The 22,386-nt window shown below is 44.0% G+C and overlaps 2 protein-coding genes across 2 annotated transcripts; both read right to left on the minus strand.

Annotated features, from left to right (window-relative positions):
• Positions 1 to 4,977: 4,977 nt before the first annotated feature.
• On the minus strand, positions 4,978 to 6,263 carry LOC138432670 (interferon beta-2-like). The gene has a single exon (XM_069574126.1). It carries the CDS (start codon positions 5,536 to 5,538, stop codon positions 4,978 to 4,980), a length of 561 nt encoding a protein of 186 aa, XP_069430227.1. The 5' UTR covers positions 5,539 to 6,263.
• A 6,002-nt stretch (positions 6,264 to 12,265) lies between these two features.
• LOC138432667 (interferon omega-1-like) lies at positions 12,266 to 12,853 on the minus strand. Its single transcript, XM_069574123.1, has one exon. It carries the CDS (start codon positions 12,851 to 12,853, stop codon positions 12,266 to 12,268), a length of 588 nt encoding a protein of 195 aa, XP_069430224.1.
• Positions 12,854 to 22,386: the final 9,533 nt, after the last annotated feature.

A 22,386-nucleotide genomic window follows, 5' to 3' on the forward strand; every position in this document is an offset into this window, starting at 1 on the left:
AAATCACACACAACGTTCCTTTGTGTTTCTCTAGTTTTATGGTTTTCTGCAGGGTTGTTGTTGTTTAGTCCATCAGTCGTTTCTGACTCAGGGTCCTCTGGCAAGAATCCTGGAGTGGGTTGTCATTGCCTTGTAGAGGGGATCTTCCCAACCTAGGGATGGAGCCCGCATCCCTGTCTCCTGCAGTGACAGGCAGATTCTTTACCACTAGTGCCATCTCATCTGTTAAATTGGAAGTTCACAGACAGTTTCATTAATTTGAACTTAGAAAAGCATCAGGATTTAAGATGGAAATGTTGTAGTCCCAAATTCTATTTAAATGTTCTAATTGTTGAAACGTTTCTTTTGTATTTAGAATATTTCATTCTGTGTATCACAATTCAGATTGTATCCATGGAAAACAAAACAGGGAGGATTTTTTGGAATGAATATGCCAATCTCAGTAAATAAATTTTCCATTATAATAGCAATTTCAAAAATTCAAATTTTGAAAATCTTCAGCCATCGCGAAAAACAGAATCCCTATAACATCTATTATTTTCCTGACCTATTAACCACCTTTTTAGAGAACCAATTTGAGGCACATCTAAACCAGACCCCCCCCCAAAAAATAATTGTATGTATACATATATAGTTACACCAACACTCAAAAAAAAGAAGATCATGGCACACAGTCCCATCTCTTCATGGCAAATAGATGGGGAAAAAGTGACAACACTGTCAGACTTCATTTTCTTGGGGTCCAAACTTACTACAGATGGTGACTGCAGCCATAAAATTAAAAGACTCTTTTAAAAGATTAAAATTAAAATTAAAAGATTCTTGTCATTCTCCCCAAAGCTGAACTTTGACAAAAAGCATTTGGTTCAGATTGTATTTTAATGAAGTGTGTGCAAGCAAGAACAATCCTTGTTTCCCTCAACCCCTACCAGCACTTCATTTGAACAAATAGTGCAAAGGTGAAACCTGGCCTCATGCCCTGTCAAGTACAAACTAGCACGTGCCATTGGCACTTGCCATCTACCTACAGGGATTAAATCATGTGCTCTTGCAGTTGCTGATTTTCAACACCCCTGGAAAGGAATCTCGGGTGGAAAGCAGAAGTGAGGGAGGCTGTGTGCAGGGAAAACTGGCAGAGCAAGTCTTCAGAAGGTGAGCTGTTTTCACGACCCCATTTTAAGAACTCAAATGTTCTTCTATCTCCTCGTAGGTAGAAAAGCATGGAAACCCTTCATGGTGACGACTGCTTCTTGTGACTGCAAGAAACCATAACGATACTGGCAGAAAACGTCCACAAAAAATAGGCACATGATTGCATGTATTGCCCCTTCACCAAAATCACATACATCCCTCTGTGTGTCTTTGGAACAGCTTCTCAGAGCTATCTGAGGTGCTGTCTCCTGGGCTACAGTTCTCATTTTGCCCCCCAAACACTCAACCTGCAACTTTCGTGTTGTGCATTTTTGAAAGTCAGCACCCTGAACTTATCTCTTCATCCATTCATCACCCAATAGTTTCCCAACTTGCTTGCAGTGAGATTCCCATGAGGATAAATCCAGGCCACGGAATGCGAGAGGAAGGGCTCTCACCCTGTATAGTCCCGGCACTTGGAAGCATCCCCTGTGAGCCACCAGACTTCATCCCTTTACTGCCGGGTGTACTAGAACCAAGTACCACAGACAAACATGGAGTCACATATTGACGATGGAAAAAGCCACAGAACAGAAGGTACCCGTGTCCCTGAATCACCCTTTGAATGAGAGCAAACCAGAAGGTTCACCTGATCTGGAAGGCCTGCATTGTGCTCTTCAGAGAAGGAAAGATAAGTTTCTATGATGATGAAAATCCACACAGTTTATTCTTTATCTCTATAGCACCTAGACTTAACTGAAAAAGATATTTAAGAGCAGAGGATCCTGGAAACCTGTCCATGGGAAAGAAACTATGAACACTGAGTATAGAAAATACCAGCCCCACAGACATCAAGAGATCTTTTCAATGATGATCAAAAGATCTTTATACAAGAAAAGACATTCTGCTCTGCTGTTCACACTTGCTTTTGAAAAATCATGATTTTCATTTCAGTTTTCATTGCCTGAGGAAGTATGAGCTGCAATCACTTTGGAACAGGAAGCAAACAATCATGGAATTCATTAGCAAGTGTTACAAATATAAACACCCTTATTGTTGCCATTTCTTTGAGGATTTTTACATGAGGGAAAGGCACTTTTCATTTCCACTCTGACAGCCTCTCAGGCAAAGTGGCTGTACTCCAGCTCCCTGAGGTAGAGATGGATTCCATGGAAATACTCCCTGGCAGGAAGTCCCATGAGAACAGCACAGACTGTCTCCTTCCATCGGCTCCAGTTGTTTCAGGCTCTGATCCGGGCTGCAGAGTAGAAGGGCTGTCCTCCGTGGTGAAGAGCTGGAAGCTCTGCTGGAGCATCAGATAGCGGTTGCAGGGGCCCTGAGTCATCTGCACTGGAGTGATCATCTCTCTTTTCCGAAGAAATGTGAAGTAGCTCTGTCCTTTGGGCGCGACTGAGAGTGGATCCTTTGCATCTATTTCAGAAGTTTGAAGACTTCCCTGTGTTTCTGGCGGTGGATCCCAGGCTCCTTCCAGCGAAGAGAGCAAGCAGGGGTGCAGCAGAGTATTCCCTATGGTGCCACGGGGAGGCGCTGCGACAGAGTGCATTTCAGCCCTGCCCTGGGGATGGGACCTTGGGGGATGGGACCTTGGGCGATGGGACCGTCGGAGGGCGTTCCGGACAAAGGAGGACCCTGAAATGGCTGTGAAACTATGGATGTTTGCGCTGAGAAGTCGGAGGTCTTCTGGCAGGTGTAAAACAGCGGAGGCGATGAGAATATTGGCTAAAGGACACTGGGCCAGAGTCCTGCCACACGTGAAATCCGGCGGGGGTAGGCGGTGGATTCAGCTGTTGCAGATAAGAAGGCTGGAAAGTGTTGCGGACACAGTGAGAGCCCACGTCGCAATGAGACGATAGGCTGTGGGGCACTGGGGGCGGTGTTGCACTCACTTTAGGTGCCGAGGTGGCCAAGATTATTCGCTGTGGGACGTTGGGAGGGCTTTGCGCTGAAAGCGAAGCACAGCGGGAGCGATGAGACCATTGGCTGTGGGGCGATGGGAGGGCGTTTCTCACACAGGGGAGCCCTGCTTGGCTCTGAGACGAGGAGTCCGCGTTGCGGACAAAGTGAAACCGGACGGTGGCGAAAAACACTGGTGGTGGGACTATGGACAGCTTTGAGACAAAGTTAAACCCCGCGGAGGGATGAGACCACCGGACGACGGATGGGTGTGGTCCACACAGGGGACCCTGGAAGTGGCGACGAGACTATTCGCTGAGGCAGGATGGAAAGGCGCTGGGCACACAATGAAACACGGTGGCAGCGCTGAGGCTTTTGGCTTCGAGTTGACGGGACGGCTTCGTGGACCAAGTGAAAGCGAGCACAGGTGATGAGACAAGCGGCTTGGGGCGGTGGCACCGCGGTGTGGACAGAGTTAAACCGGGCGGTGGGGGTGAGACTGTGAGAGATGGGACGATGGGAGGACCTTGAGCACAAAACGGGGCCAGGGGGAGTCAGTGAGGCTATAGGCTTAGAGCCATTTTGGACAACGTGAGAAACAGCCAAGGCGATGAGACTGGCCATGGGACCCTGGGAGTGCGTTGCAGCCAGAGGAGAAGTCAGCGGTGGCCGGGACACAAAGAAGCATGGGACGGTTTGGGGGACTTTCTGGGGCTGAGAAGGAACGCGGCCACCACCTGGGTCAGGGACCAAAGAAGTGTGCGCCCCTGGAATGCTCTGGAATTTTCAGGGTCTCTCAAGGATTCGGCCTTGAAGTGGGGGAGTAAGTGTTGAATAGCTGAAAACTAGGAATATTTTAAAAAGCGCAGCACTTTGTTTGAATTAATTTTATATTGAATTATATAGTTATTTTAAAAGAAATATTTCACTTTTCCAATTTTACAATAAATTTATAGAAGATATTTTAACTATTAAGCATAGAATATTAAAATATATTTTGTATATAACAGTAGCATTTTATTAAACTTTATTTAAACTATATTTTCTGTGTACTAAAACAAGTATTTAATATCGTTTTACTTTTCTATCTTTCACGGATGTAAATTTAATATTTCCAAGATCACTTTTCGCTTATTTTTAATTGAGTGAATTAGCATGTTTGACAATTTCTAATGACTCTCAAGACAGTCTTAAGTATTTTCAACTCATGTTCCTGAAACCTCTTTCTGAGGACTACATTGTTGGAAATAAGGGTTGGAGTGTACAAGTAAGTGAGAACATTTAGAAGGTCAGAATTTTTCATTTACTTTAGTAAGAATTTTATAAATTAATTGGAATTTGCCCAAATTTTATTGGCATAAAGAAGGCTTACTTTGTAAGACTCTCAAATGTAAGGTGGTGTACATTTTCCCCCAACTGAAAAAAAAAAAGGAAAAAAGCCCATATCATATAGAGGGGCCCTCCGGCATGAGGTACATTTAAAGATGTCTGGTACATTTAAAGATGTGAACAAGACAAGCGTGGGTAGACTGTGTGCATACATGGAGAGCATGCATATAACTCGGACATTCCTCATGGCTTCCTTGCATTTTAAATTCCTCAAAGGCAAGGGCCAGAAACTCGACTACTCTGCAGGCTTGTTTTGCAATGAATGCCTCCAAGGTGCTCTGCAATTTTTAATATGTGTTGTCACAAAAATCAAGTTGACATTGAAACTGCAACATTGACCTTTGTTTCATAAATAATTTATTTCTCATATAAAAGTTTAAATAAATAAATAATGCATAAATCAATTTAAAAACAACTTAGTCTTTAACTAACTGTCCATTGAAATCAGTGCATTGCATCATCATTTACTTCAAGAGCCTCTGCTGGCTGGAGTCTCACCTCAAAGTCACATTGTCTCTTCCCAGAGCCACAGGTGGGAGATGTTCAGTCCCGGAGGTAACCTGTTAGGCTCTTCAGGAAAGAAAAGTTCCTGAGCAATTGCACTTGCACGACTGTCCAGGCACACCTGTTGTGCTCCTTGGCCTTCAGGTACTGCCCGAGGTTGAAGTAGTATTTCTTCAGGCGAAGAACGGTTGTGTCTCCCATAGTGGAGTTTTGCTTCTGCATTATTTCCTTCTGGATTGGCTCCAGACGATTCATCTGCCCATAGAGTTCCTCAAGGAGGTGCTCAATGATGGTGTCAGACCAGCCAGTGCTGGAGAAGTCTCTGGTGAGAATATTGAAGATGTGCTGGAGCATCTCATACATGACCAATACGGCATCTTCCTTCCGGAACTGCTGTGCTTGCTTCATCTCCTCAGGCATCTGGAAGTCCATCCTGAACTCGAGGCAATGTTGAGGAGTTGAAGGTAACTGCCGCAGGAGTTTCTGGCACACCTCAAGGCTCCGCCCTTGTTGGAATCGAAGCAAGCTGTAACTCCTGCAAAGAGCTGTGGTGGAGAGACACAGCAGGAGAACCATCTGGAGGAGGTACCGGTAGGTCATGGTGAAATCAGGCCCAGGGCTGCCTGTTCTGCTAGTAGGTGCTGAAGCTGAGTCTTCAAGAGTTTGCAGAGTGAATGTCCTTCCTCCTTGAGTGTGGGCTACTTATAGAGGGTGGCCCTCCATTCTTACTATTTGAGAGGAATTTCCCACTTTCAGGTCTCCCTTTCAGTTTTCCCATGTCATTTGAATTATTAGTTGCCTCTAAAACTCTTTTTCTTTACGCTCCTTGCTATTTTAATTTATATATACCATGGGGAAAAAAGATATAGAAACTGAGAATTTCTAATGTTTGTAAAGTTTCTCTGAATTGCTGAATGTTAAAGAAAAATATAAGCCACATCTTTTGAACTTGATTATTACAGGATTCGTTCATTTCGAAAGATTTTTCTTTTTTTTCTTTTCATATTATGAGATTTGTGGAGAGGGGGCCTTGTTTGTAAGAGTTTTCTTTTTCATAAGAATTAGGTTTCACTCTCAAATCTGCTATTACCAAACATCAATACTTGCAGTTTATGATTTTAACAAAGGCACCTATTTTTTTTTAATCTACAATAGAGTGATGTTCCTAGAGGGGTGGGAGAGGTTCTAGAGGGAGGGGAGATATATATACCTGTGGCTGATTCATGTTGCTGTATGGCAGAATCCAACACAATATTGTAAAGCAATTATCATTCAGTTAAAACTAAATATATTTAAATAAAAAGAAAAAATAATGTATATAAAAAACAAAATAGAATGTTGTTAAACTAAGTTGTTCTGAATTGTTTTGGAGGCCTTAGCCATAAGGAGCAAAACATCACATAACGTTATCAACCTTGTTGTTTTTCAGTCGCTAAGTCGGGTCTGACTTTTTGCGACCCCATGGAATGCAGAATGCCAGGCTTCCCTGTCCTTCAGTACCTCCCGGAGTTTGTTCAAACTCATTATCACTTCATGGTAAATGGATGGGAAACAATGGAAACAGTGACAGACTTTCTTTGCTTGGGCTCCAAAATCAGTGCAGATGGTGACTGCAGCTAGGAAATTAAAAGACCACTTCTTTTTATATGAATGTGCAATTTAAAATTTTCTGGAGGCCACATCAAAAGAGTAAACAGAAAAAAGATAATTTTAACAGTATATTTTACTTAACAATATTTCTAAATGTTATCATTTCAACATAAACCAATACAAAGTTAGTAGTGAGATAGTTACATTCTTCTTTTTCATAGTGCCTTCAAAATAGAGTACACGGTGTTAGTCATAGTACAGCTCAGGCTGGACTAGTCAAGCCCTCAGCTGGCCACATGGGGTTGTCAGCTCCATGGTGACCAACACAGCTCAAGCTGGAGGGAACAGTACAAAAACAAGACTAACATTAAAAATCAACCACTTTTTTTATATGAGCAATTTAAAGTTGGAAAATGACATTTAAAAATGATACCATTGACAATAACATAAAGTGTCTACTACTGAGAAACTGTCATACCAGAGGTGGCTAAGAAGACGTGGCAATTAAAGGTAACGGGGCATCCTAAATGACATCCCAGAAGAGAAAAAGAACATTAGGTAAAAGATGAAGGAGATCTGGGAATTCCCTGGAGATCTAGGGGTTGGGACTCTATGCTTTCAGGGCAGAAGGCCCGAGTTCCTTCCCTGGTCAGAGAACTAAGATCCCACAAGTCTCAGAACCAAAAATAGGAAAATAAATAAAAAGTTGCTACAACCAGAGTGTGTGTGAGGGGTGGGGCGGGGGGAGGGAGAGGCATTAGGAGCTCTTCATAAAGTGTAGACTAGGTAATTTTTAATAATAGTTTGTGACTGGACTGGCTCTTTGTGGCAGCAGGCGGGCTTTCTCCAGTTGGAGCAAGCGTGGGCTGCTCTCTGGCTGAGCTGCTCCGGCTTCTCCCTGCGGAGCTCTCTCCTGCTGCAGAGCACAGACTCCAGGGCCCAGCTCAGTAGTTGTGGTGCACAGGCGCAGGGGCCTCTCAGCACATGTCATCCTCCCTGAGCGGGGCTGGGACCCAGGTCCCCTGCACTGGCAGGTGGGTTCTTAACCACTGGCCCACCAGGGAAGTCCTAGACTTTAATCCTTTCCAATGTAGCATTGACAGGCCCAATTACCTTCCCTTTTGGCCTCTAAGGACAAGTGTATAATTGAAATTTGATTCAGATTAGATGACCAGAAACTAATGAAGAATCGAAGCTTTCTCTGTTACATTGAGATTGTCTTTTTTTCCATCTTGATCATCAATAAGGATTAAGCAACTTGCCCAACTAATTCTTCTGAGTGAGCAAAAGACATGTAAGCATGCAATGAGGTGGTCAGCATCCGTGAGAAGGGAATAGAGAGTCTACAATAGGAGACTGCCAAGGCCACCTGCTACTGAGACTCACACTATCTGTCATTTAGTGAGCAAGTATTTAGCAAATGTTTCTTAACCACTTCATAAACAAAAGAAGCAAATGCTGCCAATTTAGAGCTTGTCTTCCCACCTTCCAGCTGCGACCTCGCTTTCAACCTCTCTCAGCACCTGAGGCTGAATCCACCCAGGCTGGGGCTGCCCTGTGCTCACAGCCAAGAGCTGGTGGGCCCAGAGCCCCTTCTCAGGCCTCCCACCTGGTATGGAGAGGGACAATGTGAAGAGCAATCTAAGTGCTCCTGGTTGCAGTCTTCTCTCTTGCCCTTTCTCACACCCTGGACATCTTGTCACAAGTCATTGACTCATGCAGTTCTTTTCTAGATCACTTCAGGATGCAGCTGGAACTAGGACCTTGGCTGAAGGCCTTTCTGCCTAGCTCTCCTAACACCTCCAGAACATACCCAGCCAGAAGATCCCACACTCTGCACCCCTGTCACTCTCAGAATGCTCCCATCGGAGGGTCAATGGCCCAGGACCAGGCAGGAACAGCGAAGGCCTTGTTTTCACTGTTTCCTGCCAGGACCCACTGCTGCTGGACACTGAAACTGGCCCTTTCAGAACATGCCCATCTGCATCAAGCCTGCATTTACTTCAGATCCCAGGCCGTTCTCTGAGCTGGACTTTAATTGTCAAAATCACTATCAGGGGTGCAGTGAGTCAGGCTAACCCAAGGTTGAGAAAATGGTTAAAAGGGACAACACATTGGCTGCAGCTGCTGAACAAGCCTCAGAGGCCGCCCTCTGCTGACATGTGAGCAAGTCCCACTGTGTGGGTTCTGGGTTAGTTTCCTGTCTCTGAGGCAGTTTCTGAAACTTCCTTAAAGTGAAACAGCCCAAAGCAAAGCCATCTACATACTCAAAACCAACAAGTGACTTGTGTTTTTTACATCCTCAGAGATTGCGTCATGAACCCCAGAAGGCAAAAATAGCAAGGAAGTTGATGCAACAAGTGAAAAGGAAACTAAATGCAGGCTGCCAAAAGGGATTTCAGGATCCAGCCTGGGAATCCCCTCTGGCCTGGCCTCCTGGCTGAGTTGAGTGCTCAGAGCAGAGGATCCTCCTGACTGCCTGCCAGATGCCAGTGTCTTCCTGACTGATTCTCTGAGGTCCTAAACTCTAGGAGGACCAAGAATCCAGTGAGGGTGGGGGTCAGTCTTGTGGACAGCTGGCCTGTGTGCCACATAGAAATGTTTCTGTCTAGAACTCTGGGTATTGTTGCAACCTTCTTGGCCTCCTCATCCCAGTGAATGGCTATTTCTCTTCTCACTCGGGGGTGGGTGAGCTGCAGAAATGTGTCTCTGAACAGCTCTCTGGGAACTGCTTCATCTTCCTGACCACAGATCCAGAACCTCAGGAAATAATCTTCTAACCAGATTCAAATAAAACAGTTAATATGTAAGGAGCACTTGGGAAGTGTCTGGTACCATTCTGAGCATGTGCTATAAATTAAGGCAATCTTACCACACTTTAAGACAAGTTATTATGATTATCTTAGTTTTGCAGTTAACACATAAGGCAGCAATTTATAACTAGCAATCCATTTTTATGTACTGCTGCTGCTAATGAAGAAAAATCACAAAGATCTATTTGCAAGGGACCTGCCTCTTGAGAAACATATATGCAGGTCAGGAAGTAACAGTAAGAACTGGACATGAAACAACAGACTGGTTCCAAATAGGAAAAGGAGTGCGTCAAGGCTGTATATTGTCACCCTGCTCATTTGACTTATATGCAGAGAACATCATGAGAAACGCTGGGCTGGAAGAAGCACAAGCTGGAATCAAGATTGCCGGGAGAAATATAAATAACCTCAGATATGCAGATGACACCACCCTTCTGGCAGAAGGTGAAGAGGAACTCAAAAGCCTCTTGATAAAAGTGAAAGAGGAGAGTGAAAATATTGGCTTAAAGCTCAGCATTCAGAGAATGAAGATCATGGCATCTGGTCCCATCACCTCATGGGAAATAGATGGGGAAACAGTGGAAACAGTGTCAGACTTTATTTTGGGGGGGCTCCAAAATCACTGCAGATGGTGACTGCAGCCATGAAATTAAAAGATGCTTACGCCTTGGAAGGAAAGTTATGACCAACCTAGACAGCATATTGAAAAGCAGAGACATAACTTGGCCAACAAAGGTCCGTCTAGTCAAGGCTGTGGTTTTCCTGGGATCATGTATGAATGTGAGAGCTGGACTGTGAAGAAGGCTGAGGGCTGAAGAATTTGTGCTTTTGAACCGTGGTGTTGGAGAAGACTCTTGAGAGTCCCTTGGACTGCAAGAAGATCCAACCAGTCCATTCTGAAGGAGATCAGCCCTGGAATTTCTTTGGAGGGAATGATGCTGAAGCTGAAACTCTAGTACTTTGGCCACCTCATGCGAAGAGTCGACTCATTGGAAAAGACTCTGATGCTAGGAGGGATTGGGGGCAGGAGGAGAAGGGGATGACAGAGGATGAGATGGCTAGATGGCATCACTGACTCGATGGACATGGGTTTGAGTGAACTCCCGGAGTTGGTGATGGACAGGGAGGCCTGGCATGCTGCGATTCATGGGATTGCAAAGAGTCGGACACGACTGAGCAACTGAACTGAACTGATAAATAAATGAGAAACTGAAGTATATGACAAATGGATATAAATGTATATTTATATGGTATACATTAGTATGTCCATATGTATAGATTTGTTAACTACATATGAAAATGTCCAGAAGGATACCCATTAAATTGTTAATGGTATAGGATTACAGTGAATCCTCCTAGAAGTCAAGGGTAGGCATTCCTTTGTATGAATTATTTAAAAGTTTAGCGATGACATGTGTGTTTAATATATATAAATAAGCTTAAGAAACCCTTTTACTTCTTTAGAGTCATATTGATCATGGCAGCTACTGGTTCTCACGTCTCTTAGTTGTCTCTGCATTCCCCAGCCTGCCTTGGTCTTCTTGCCTCCATTTGAACAGTTTAGGAAGACTCTTTTCTCAGGAGCGGCCAAGTGTAGAAAACTTCCTCTCCCTTCCTCACCCTACTCCAGGATCCTAGACTCCACATATGCAGATTGACCTCCCATGATGTATGTGCTGCTGCTGCTGCTGCTAAGTCGCTTCAGTCGTGTCCGACTCTGTGCGACCCCGTAGACGGCAGCCCACCAGGCTCCCCCGTCGCCAGTGATTCTCACTGTCCTGATGATTTCTGCCAGGAGCGCTTGATGCCTCTTGTGTGATTTGGACTCATTGAATCCAAACAGTAATTGTATGAAAACCACTCTTATTGTCCCCATATTAAAGATGAGGAAACTGACCTGTTGTGTTTGTGAGACTTTTCAGGGTTACAGTGTTGGTAAATAGCAGAGCTGGGATTCAGAGGTTTTGGAATTTCTAGAACTCTCCTCTCACTTGGGCTCTCTTCCTGGGGCTTCCACTCTGACTACACCATGCAGCTAGAAACCAGCACAGAACAGAGCTCGTGTGTGGAGGCAGTGAAGTTACTGTGGAAGGGAGTGAATTGCTCAGTAAGGCAGTCCTGAGGAGAAGGCTGGAGAGAGAGCAACAGGAGTCAGGAGCAGCCAGTCACCAGGGCGTGTCCTCAGCTTTCCCGAAGGGGGTGACTGCTTCCCTCAGATACCTACATCAACCAGTCTTTAACGAGTGGGTACAAATTAGTTATGCCTGTGACATCCAGACTAGCCATTTTCTACAATTCATAATCTCCTTTCTACCTTTTTTCTTTTTGGCACCCTCCACAGTTTATAGGATCTTAGTTCCTCAACCAGGCTCCCTGGAGGAAAACCTCAGAATCCTAAGAACTGCACCACAGAAGATTCTCAGAATTCCACCTTTTGACAGACATTTCTTAGAAAGTGATAGAACTGTTTCACCGTATAAAGTGAACAAATACCATTTTGTGATAGGTATTTGAAGACAAAATAAGAATTTAGGTTTTCAAAATAAAAACTCAAGAAATTTATCTTGATAACTATTTAATAAATAAACCAAATAACAATTTTAATAAAATAGAGAAATATATCTTCTAAATTTTAATACAATGTAAACATACACATTTTTATATGAAAATATAAATATGATGAGACAAAATATTCCATTACCTAAATAAATAAAGAATAAATAAATAACATCAGGGAGGTCATCGCTTATGGATTGATACCCCTGCACTTGATTTCTTTTATATCTACATGCTTATTACTACAGACATGTATTGGCTGAGTTAATTCAACAAATTTGGTGGCTAAAGCAGAATTCAGAGTCTTCTGAAATGACCCCAGGTGAGTTTCCAAGGATGACAGGGCATCTTCATCAGAAAGAGTCATGTCAAGGTGAGCTCAGGTCTCCATCCATCATTCTTAACCTTTCTTGCAAGCTGACTGATGAAGACAAGGATCTCATGATTTCCACTCTGACGGTTTCCCAGGCACAGTCGCTGTATTCCTTCTCTTTCAGGTAGACATGGATGCCCTGGAAGTACCTCTTCACAGCCAGGGTGGGTCCCGTCCTTCCCAGGGCAGAGTCTTCCTCTCCCATCACTTGCCCCAGGCAGGCGTCCAGGTCATCCAGCTGCTGATGGAGTCCAGTGAGGAGCTGCTCCAGGAGTGTGGTGTTCCAGGCAGCAGAGGAGCGTTCTGTGTGGAAGAGGTTGAAGCTCTGCTGGAGCATCTCATGGAGCACAGAGATGACCTGGGCCTCCTGGAGCTGGCCCCCCTCCACCATCTCCTGGGGGAAAGCGAAGTCTTTTCTGTCCTGCAGACAGAAGCGAGGGGAGAGTCTCCTCATTTGGCCCAGGAGCCTGAGGTTCTTCCTGCCAATGAGAACATGGTTCTGAGACAGGACACAGCCCAGGGATCCTCCCGGGCCATAACTGACCAGCACCAGGGCCATGAGTAGAGAGAGCACGAAGGCCATGGGGAACACGCAGCTGCTGCTGGCCTGGCTGAGACGGTGTCTGGTGGAACCTTGAGGTAGGTTCTCTGATGCCATGCTTTCTAAGTGAGGCCATTAAATAGGGAACATGGTAATTTTCATTTTCTAGTCATTTCTATGCACTTTTACTTCCTTTTTTGGTTTTCTGTTATGTATTCTCAAGACAGTCAAAGAAATGTTCTTCCTTCTAGACTATTAATTTTGCCTTTTCCTAGTCACTTCAGATGTGTCCATCCAAATGGATGCTTTTCAATCAAATGAGAAAGTCTTTCTCTTAAGTCAGAATTGATGGACATCTGTAATTACACACTTTATTGCCCTCTATCTCTCATGCATAAGTGTTGCTCTCCCCTCATCCAAGAATGTATTTTTGGCTTGCTCTGAAGCTCCATTTTTCCCTCTTAGGTTCCTTAGGAAGCCAGGTCTATCTGCTCTATGGATTCCATATATAAGGGATTTACCAGATCAGTCTGGCAGTTGAGCTCTTGGAAACAAATGATGAGTTTTCTTCAGTGTTTGATTTAGAGAAGAGGCTGATTATTATCAGTCCTTGAATTCCTCCCACATTTCTCTTCCTTCTAGAACATGTCCTATAGATCCCTGCCCTTCAGGAAACCATGAGGGCAGGACTATTACAGACATCACCCTTCTTTCCACCTTTTTCTTGCTGGAGACCTGTCGTCCTCCACAGACTGGGCCAATACCCCCACCAGAATCCTGGTTCTTCTCAGGGAACATGGGTGAGGAGACTCTACATCCAGGATAATTGTATTTTCCCAGCAGCACCTCACTCACAAGGGAGAGATCACATGGAGCCACCCCTGTCCTCTGGGTGACAGTGTCCCCTTCCTCACCTGCTGGACTCTCTCCCTCCCTGAGGGCAGGCTCACCACATCCTGAGGACTCGAAAACCTCCTTTCTGTGGAGGGCTTATTGACTGGTTGGGAAAATGAATTGTCTTCCCGAAACCCCAACCTCTCCCCTGGAGTTTTTGTGTGAAGGACCCTAGTGCTCAGTGGTGACCTCCTCTTCTCCTGACCCGTGTCCCCAGGCATCTAAAGTGTCAGCAGTGCTCAGATGCTGAGGGCAAAAGTGTGTTTGTGCAAGTTAGTGGAGGAGTTTCCAACTGCAATTGTTTTCCTTTTAGTAGATAAATAATATTGACTTTGCCAGGTATAGGTTTTATTATTCAACACTTTTACTTAAACTCTTCAACTCTTGTTCTGCTCAGAGTTTCTGAGCTGGAGGAAGGAGATTCAGTGATGGGGTTGTCTCTTTTTGGAAGCTTATGTCTCAGAATCTAATGAGATTCGGTCATTGATTCAGGCAGTTGATTCTACTGGGCTTCTCTGTTCCTCTGTTTCTGTCTCCTCTGAGATTGCAGGGCAGTGAGGTCCGGGGCACTAGATCAGAAGAAATAGCCTTCTTTCCTTTACTCGAGTGTAACTTTTCATTTAAACATTTTATATACACACTTAGTGACTTATTGGACAATGTTGGTATTCCTGCCTCTGCTCTGGTTCTATTTCATGATGAGGTGAGAACAAGAAAGGGAAGTAAAGACACCAGAGAGGCTGCATCTCTTTCACTTTCAAGACGTTAGATTTCTTTTTTGTTTCTCTTTGCAACTTTCCTAGAAAGTAAACTTCCACAGTTGTTTTGTGGGCAAGAAGAAAACAAGGGTAAGTCTCAATGTCCTGAGTATGAAAGAAGGGAAGGGGTTTTCCCCTGAGGTAATGATGTATTATTCTGAGTTAGCAAACTGCAGTGCAGCACAGCTGGGGAGCAGGCTGTGGCAGAGGGGAAGGATGAGGCCAATATGAACAACAGAAAGACTGGGACAGGGCTGCTTCTTACAGAAGCTCAATGAAGGCCAAGTCCTGAGTCAGTTGCCTGCCCTCAGCTTTGTAAGACCAGCTAGCTGATTTTCCTTTCCTTTAATCCACATGTCATCAGTATAAGCGGAGAAGGAAGAGAGACGGGCACTCAGAACCCCATTTGCTAGAACACAAACCCTTTCTGGCAGGGTTTAGGAGACCAGCCTTGCCTAGCATCTGTGTAGTTGATAAATCCATTTGGGTAATGAGAAGATGCTTCAGAAAAACTAGAATGACAGGGAATGAAATAATTCCAAAAGATCCTGATCTTAATGTGGGTAACAGTAAAATTATGATATTAAAAGTAATAGCTAATTTTATTGATTACTAAAATTGAAAGACGCTTACTGCTTGGAAGGAAACTTATGAGCAACCTAGATAGCATATTCAAAAGCACAGACATGACTTTGTCAACAAACGTCCATCTAGTCAAGGCTGTGGTTTTTCCAATAGTCATGTTTGGATGTGAGAGTTGGACTGTGAAGACAGCTGAGTGCCAAAGAATTGATACTTTTGAACTGTGGTGTTGGAGAAGACTCTTGTGAGTCTCATGGCCTGCAAGGAGATCCAACCAGTCCATTCTAAAGGAGATCATTCCTGGGTGTTCTTTGGAAGGAATGATGCTAAAGCTGAAACTCCAGTACTTTGGCCACCTCATGGGAAGAGTTGACTCATTGGAAAAGACTCTGATGCTGGGAGGGATTGGGGGCTGGAGGAGAAGGGGACGACAGAGGATGAGATGGCTGGATGGCATCACCGAGTCACCGATGGACATGAGTTTGAGTGAACTCCGGGAGTTGGTGATGGAAAGGGAGGCCTGGCATGCTGCAATTCATTGGGTCGCAAAGAGTCGGACATAACTGAGCGACTGAACTGAACCGAGCTGTACCCTAACAATCTCCCTAATATTCCAGTTTGTGATATGATCATATTGATGGGTTGGGTTTCTGTGGGTTTTTAAAAATTTTTTTAAATATTTATTTTATGTGCTTATTTGGCTGGGCCATGTCTTATTTGAAGCATGCTGGATCTTGGATCTTCCTTGCTTCGTGCAGGATTTTTACTTGGGCCATGGGAAGTCTGGCTTGCCACATGCAGGATCTAGTTCCCTGACCAGAGATCCAACTCAGGCTCCCTGCTGTGGGAGCATGGAGTCCTGGCCACTGGACCATCAGGGAGTCTCGAGGCGGAGGGTTTCGATATATGAACTTGGGGAACACACACACATTCAGTCTGTGACATGGTAATAAGAAGATACCAAGGTATTGTGTTTATGGCAAGGATTCCTTGGGATCTATTTCATTCTTGGTATTTATTTGAGGAGAAAGAACACATTCCCTGATGCTACCCTCACTTTTTATGGCATATCCATCCTGGATTGTTTGCTCATTAAATGTTACAAATGTTATACTGTGAACCTAATTACCAAGGACCTACCAGGCTTCCCTGGTGGCTCAGATGGTAAAGAATCTGCCTGTAATGCAGGAGACCAGGGTTCAATCCCTGAGTCGGGAAGATCCCCTGGAGAAGGAAATGGTAACCCACTCCAGTATTCTTGCTTGGAGAATTCCATGGGCAGAGGAGCCTGACAGGCTACAGTTCATGGGGGTCACCAAATGTCAGACTCGACTGAGCCACTAATACTTTCACCAGACAAATTCCACAGACACTCAGTGTTCATCAAAAATGACAGTGACAACAGCTACAAATTCCTTAGCCTCTAAAGGGACTCACTTAATCCTTCTAACATAGTGAAATGAGTTAATATTCTCCTTTCCAAGAGCCCCCTGCTAAGACTTTATGTGAATGAACCAATCTAATAATGAAGGTCAGATTCCACACTCCCATCCACAGCATAAACACCTGCGCCCACTGCATGTCCTGAACTCTCACTTATTTCCCTCTTTTGCCTCTAACACAAGCTGTCCCTTTGTTGTTTCATACCTCAGTGTTACAAATCTCTTATTTCCATTAATGTCTCCCTCCAAATTCTCGATAAGCTGAGCGATTTACAAAGTATCCTGATTATTTTGTATAAGAAGCAAACTGAAATTATCAAGTGGTAGTTATTACTGAGAGTCTAACTGTACTTGACAAAATTAATAATTCTGATAATTATAAAATAATCGCATTTAACTGTCCAAGAGGACTCATAGATTGTTAAGTGATCCTCACCATAAAATTGAGATACATGATGGACAAGATCCTTGAGAGTGATGACCCCTGCTCAGATTGGATTACAAACGATTCAGTGAATCCTCTGTAGAAAACTCCAAGCTGATGGTACTTGTGGCTCTAGGTAAAGCATACTTGCTGCTACCAAATTACCTGAATACGGGAAATGACTGGAAGAATAGAAGACAACGTCCGGACAGAAATCTGCCTGATACTGTGACCCTCCAGTGGGAAGGAAGACTTGGGGACAAGACTGAGACTTAAAGGCGCCCCAAGGGAAAAAGAAAATTATTTCATTCACTATTAATATAAAAGGTAAATTTCTCCTGTAATGTTAATTGTCTGAAAAATCTTTTAAAATATATACGTCTTAAACTCACATCAAGTGGAAATATTTTCCTTATGCCACAATAGTACTTGTAAGTTGCCGGCTTTAATGGAAGCAAAATCATCAGTACTGTTTTCAAAATTGCTACTTCATATATATCTCTCTTCACTGAGGGAATGCCATATTTGACAAATTATGACCCAGTCAGTTCAGTTCAGTTCAGTTCAGTTGCTCAGTTGTGTCTGACTCTTTGCGACCCCATGAATTGCAGCACTCCAGGCCTCCCTGTCCATCACCAACTCCCAGAGTTCACTCAAACTCACGTCCATCGAGTCAGTGATGCCATCCAGCCATCTTATCCTCTGTCGTCCCCTTCTCCTCCTGCCCCCAATCCCTCCCAGCATCAGAGTCTTTTCCAATGAGTCAGCTCTTCTCATGAGGTGGCCAAAGTACTGGAGCATTTAGCATCATTCCTTCCAAAGAACACCCAGGGCTGATCTCCTTTAGAATGGACTGGTTGGATCTCCTTGCAGTCCATGGGACTCTCAAGAGTCTTCTCCAGCACCACAGTTCAAAAGCATCAGTTCTCCAGCACTCAGGTTTGTTCACAGTCCAGCTCTCACATCCATACATGACAACTGGAAAAACCATAGCCTTGCCTAGACGGACCTTTGTTGGCAAAGTAATGTCTCTGCTTTTGAATATGCCATCTAGGTTGGTCATAACTTTCCTTCCAAGGAGTAAGCATCTTTTAATTTCATGGCTGCAATCACCATCTGCAGTGATTTTGGAGCCCAAAAATGTAAAGTCTGACACTCTTTCCACTGTTTCCCCATCTATTTCCCATGAAGTGATCTGACCAGATGCCATGATCTTTGTTTTCTGAATGTTGAGTTTTAAGCCAACTTTTTCACTCTCCTCTTTCACTTTCATCAAGAGACTTTTTAGTTCCTCTTCACTTTCTGCCATAAGGGTGGTGTCATCTGCATATCTGAGGTTATTGATATTTCTCTCAAATAACAAATCTCAACTAACAAATTCCTTTTTCCTCTCATGTCTTTTCATCAGGAATCATCTATTAAACATCCATTTTTTTATGTGGTCAGTTTTTCATTGGAGAGTTTCATGAACTTTTTTGAAATGTCAAATCATATGGATTAGTTGCTTAAACACGTGCAATCAAAATGCTTTTGATTTCAGCATAATGTGTGCTCAGTAGGTACCAGCTGTGAAATAGGCAGTTGGGGATATGATTCCAGCATGCATCTTCGAAAGGCATCACCATCAAGACAGATTTTTAAAGCCCTGAAAACTAGAGCAGGTCATGACCTACCTCATGAGTTTGACCGGAAAACAGTTCTGCGCCCTGAACACAGGAAAACTACAAGTGTCTTTGTCACAAATGAAACTCAGACTGGATACCAGCCAGATGGCAGGAGTGCAGTGTGAGTGTGGAGCCTGGGAACTGCTTGAGGACATTGCAATCTGTGTGTTTCTAGCTGGAGATCACGGAGTTTGAACAGAAATGAACTATGAACTCCTTGGCTATTTCAAGTCCTGAAAGATGAATCTGTGAAAGTGCTGCATTCAATATGCCAGCAAATTGGGAAAACTCAGCAGTGGGCACAGGACTGAAAAGGTCAGTTTTCATTCTAATCCCAAAGAAAGGCAATGCCAAAGAATGTTCAAAGTACCAAACAGTTTTACTCATCTCACATGCTAGTAAAGTAATACTCAAAATTCTCCAATCTAGGCTTCAACAATATGTGAACTGTGAGCTTCCTGATGTTCAAGCTGGTTTTAGAAAAGGCAGAGGAACCAGAGATCAAATTGCCAGCATCCACTGGATCATCGAAAAAGCAAGAGAATTCCAGAAAAACATCTATGTCTGTTTTATTGACTATGCCAAAGCCTTTGACTGTGTGGATCACAATAAACTGTGGAAAATTCTGAGAGAGATTGGAATACCAGACCACCTGACCTGCCTCCTGAGAAATCTGTATGCAGGTCAGGAAGAACAGTTAGAACTGGACATGGAACAAGAGACTGGTTCCAAATAGGAAAAGGAGTACGTCAAGGCTCTATGTATATTGTCACCCTTCTTATTTAACTTATATGCAGAGTTTCATCATGAGAAACGCTGGACTGGAAGAAACACAAGCTGGAATCAAGATTGCCAGGAGAAATATCAATAACCTCAGGTATGCATGACACCACCCTTATGGCAGAAAGTGAAGAGGAACTAAAAAGCCTCTTGATGAAAGTGAAAGAGGAGAGTGAAAAAGTTGGCTTAAAGCTCAACATTCAGAAAAAGAAGATCATGGCATCCAGTCCCATCACTTCATGGGAAATAGATGGGGAAACAGTAGAAACAGTGTCAGACTTTATTTTTGGGGGCTCCAAAATCAGTGCAGATGGTGACTGCAACCATGAAATTAAAAGACGCTTACTCCTTGGAAGGAAAGTTATGACCAACCTAGATAGCATATTCAAAAGCAGAGACATTACTTTGCCGACTAAGGTCCATCTAGTCAAGGCTATGGTTTTTCCTGTGGTCATGTATGGATGTGAAAGTTGGACTGTGAAGAAAGCTGAGCACCAAAAAATTGATGTTTTTGAACTGTGGTATTGGAGAAGACTCTTGAGAGTCCCTCGGACTGCAAGGAGATCCAACCAGTCCATTCTGAAGGAGATCAGCCCTGGGATTTCTTTGGAAGGTAAGATGCTAAAGTGAAACTCCAGTACTTTGGCCACCTCATGTGAAGGGGTGACTCATTGGCAAAGACTCTGATGCTGGGAGGGATTGGGGGCAGGAGGAGAAGGGGACGACAGAGGATGAGATGGCTGGATGACATCAATGACTCGATGGAAATAAGTGTGTGTGAACTCTGGGATTTGGTGATGGACGGGGAGGCCTGGCGTGCTGCTATTCATGGGGTCGCAGAGATTAGGACACGACTGAGCGACTGAACTAAACTGAACTGAACTTACCTGGGTAAAGTGACAATGCAAGAGCAGAGGGTTCATTGCCTATGGATCAGAAATTCACAGAAGAAACCTGCATTTCCAGTGGATATGACAGAGAAAGGCTGTCACCTCCTCTAGCGTCCTGGTCTTAAAATGAAAGTCTCAACTCCACAGCTCTTCTCAGCTCTACTCTGGGATGCTGGGGCTCCAGTTGTTTTCAGTACAATTCTCCCTGCCTGCAGATTGCTTTTCTTTCAGAGTTCTCCAAACCAATTCCAAGAGATGGACGAGAAGGCTGGAGTATGACTGATGACAACCACCATCAGTTAGGAAAAGGAAAACTAATGATTGCTGCTAGATGCTCTGTGTCACCAGTCAGATTGGCAAAAACTAAAAAGGATGATAAGATCCTGTTTTGGTCAATGTGTGAGAACATATAGGGACTTATATGGTCTTGAATATAGATTAATGTAGCCATTGTTATCAGGGACAGCTGGCAGTATGCATGTGCAAGGTTTATGTGTTTTGACCAATAATATTGACTTCATGGCCCCTTGTTCAGAGAAAGACTCTCGCTTCTGTTATAAGACACCTGCATACACTTGTAGCAGTCTCTCCTCAAAGGCACTGATTTCTGAGAAGGACCGACTCTAGGAGGTGACCCTGCCAGCACTTAGGGACTGAAGTCTTTATGGAAAACAACGAGGATCAAACCCAGGCCAGCCCAGGGCTGGAGAGCAGAACCTCACACTGCATGGCCCTTGCTCTTTTCTTCCTGCCTGTGCCTTGCTGCTGAAAGATGGAAACCCAACAGAGAGTTTAGAAGGTAATTTTAGAAATGTCTTCAAGAAGTAGTAGAGTAGTACTCACACTAAAGAAGCAAGAAACATGATTAAGGAGTAATGTGTGTGATTTTCTGCATTCATGGGAATGCAGAAATCTCTATGATTTCCCTATTATTCATTTTTATGGTAGATCAAAGCATTTTCTACTAATCCTTCTTTCTCAAAGAATTTCTGTGACTTCCTAAGAATACTTCTAGAAATCTGAAACACAGAAATTGGAATTGTCTTCAGCACTGAGCACAGGAGAGTTCACTCACTGAATATACTGTGAAACTAGCCCCCAAGTTAAATATTTTTACCAAAGACCTAGTATCTTTCCGGTATTGCCTTTCAGTCACTGCCTCAGGCCAGCTGACCAGTCTGCTCCCCATGGGCAGCTACTCTGGGATTCTCACTGTCCTGATTATTTGTGCCAAGCACACTTTTTTGCTCCTTGTAATACGGACTTATTGATCCAAACAGTAGTCCTACGAAAAACTACTGTTATTTTCCCCATATTTGAGAAGATCAAGACAGAATGCATGCCTGCATGCATGCTAAGTTGGTTCAGACAGGTCCAGCTCCTGTGACCCATGGACTGTGGCCCACCAGGCGCCTCTGTCCATGGGATTGTCAAGAAAGAATACTGGAGGGGGTTGCCATATCCGTCTCCTTAGTGTTTGTGATATTTTTCAGGGTCACACTGCTGTTAAATAGCAGAGCTGCATTCAAAGGTTTTGAAACTTCTAGAGCTCTCCTTTCACTTGTGCTCTCTTCCAGTGATTTCCACTCAGAGAAACTTTGAAGCCAGAAACCATCACAGAACAGAGCTCCTGTGTTGGAGGCAGTGAAGATACAGTATAAGGGAGTGGATTGTTCAGTAAAGCAGGACCGAGGAGAAGGCGGGAGGAAGAGTAACAGGTGTCAGGCTCAGCCACTCAGCACCACATGTTCTCAGCTTCCCTGGAGGAGGGGAGTCCTCCCCCCACATCCTGACACCAACCATTCTCTGTTGATTGGGTATAAACTAGTTATACTTGTGACTTCAGGACTACTCATCTACCACCGTTTCAGAGACTCCTTTCTACCTGTTTCTTTTGGGTGGAGGGGGCTGCACTGCACAGCTTGCAGGATCTTAGTTCCCTGACCAGGTATCCATGGCACCTGAGCGTCTCACACTGGAAGCATGGAGTCCATTCCACTGCACTGCCAGGGATCCAGAAATTGTACCTTTTGACAATCATTTCCTGAAAAGTGATACAACTATTCTGTAGTATAAATGGACAAATCCTATTCTATGATAGGTTTATGTAGACCAAATATGTATTTAGTTCTTCATAATGA

This window comes from Ovis canadensis, chromosome 2 (assembly GCF_042477335.2).
Source record: "Ovis canadensis isolate MfBH-ARS-UI-01 breed Bighorn chromosome 2, ARS-UI_OviCan_v2, whole genome shotgun sequence".
Lineage (NCBI taxonomy): Eukaryota > Metazoa > Chordata > Mammalia > Artiodactyla > Bovidae > Ovis > Ovis canadensis.

What these genes read in the sequence shown, in the direction of transcription:
- LOC138432670 (XM_069574126.1), bottom strand. Translation starts at nt 5,538, where the DNA reads ATGACCTACCGGTACCTCCTCCAGATGGTTCTCCTGCTGTGTCTCTCC.
- LOC138432667 (XM_069574123.1), bottom strand. Translation starts at nt 12,853, where the DNA reads ATGGCCTTCGTGCTCTCTCTACTCATGGCCCTGGTGCTGGTCAGTTAT.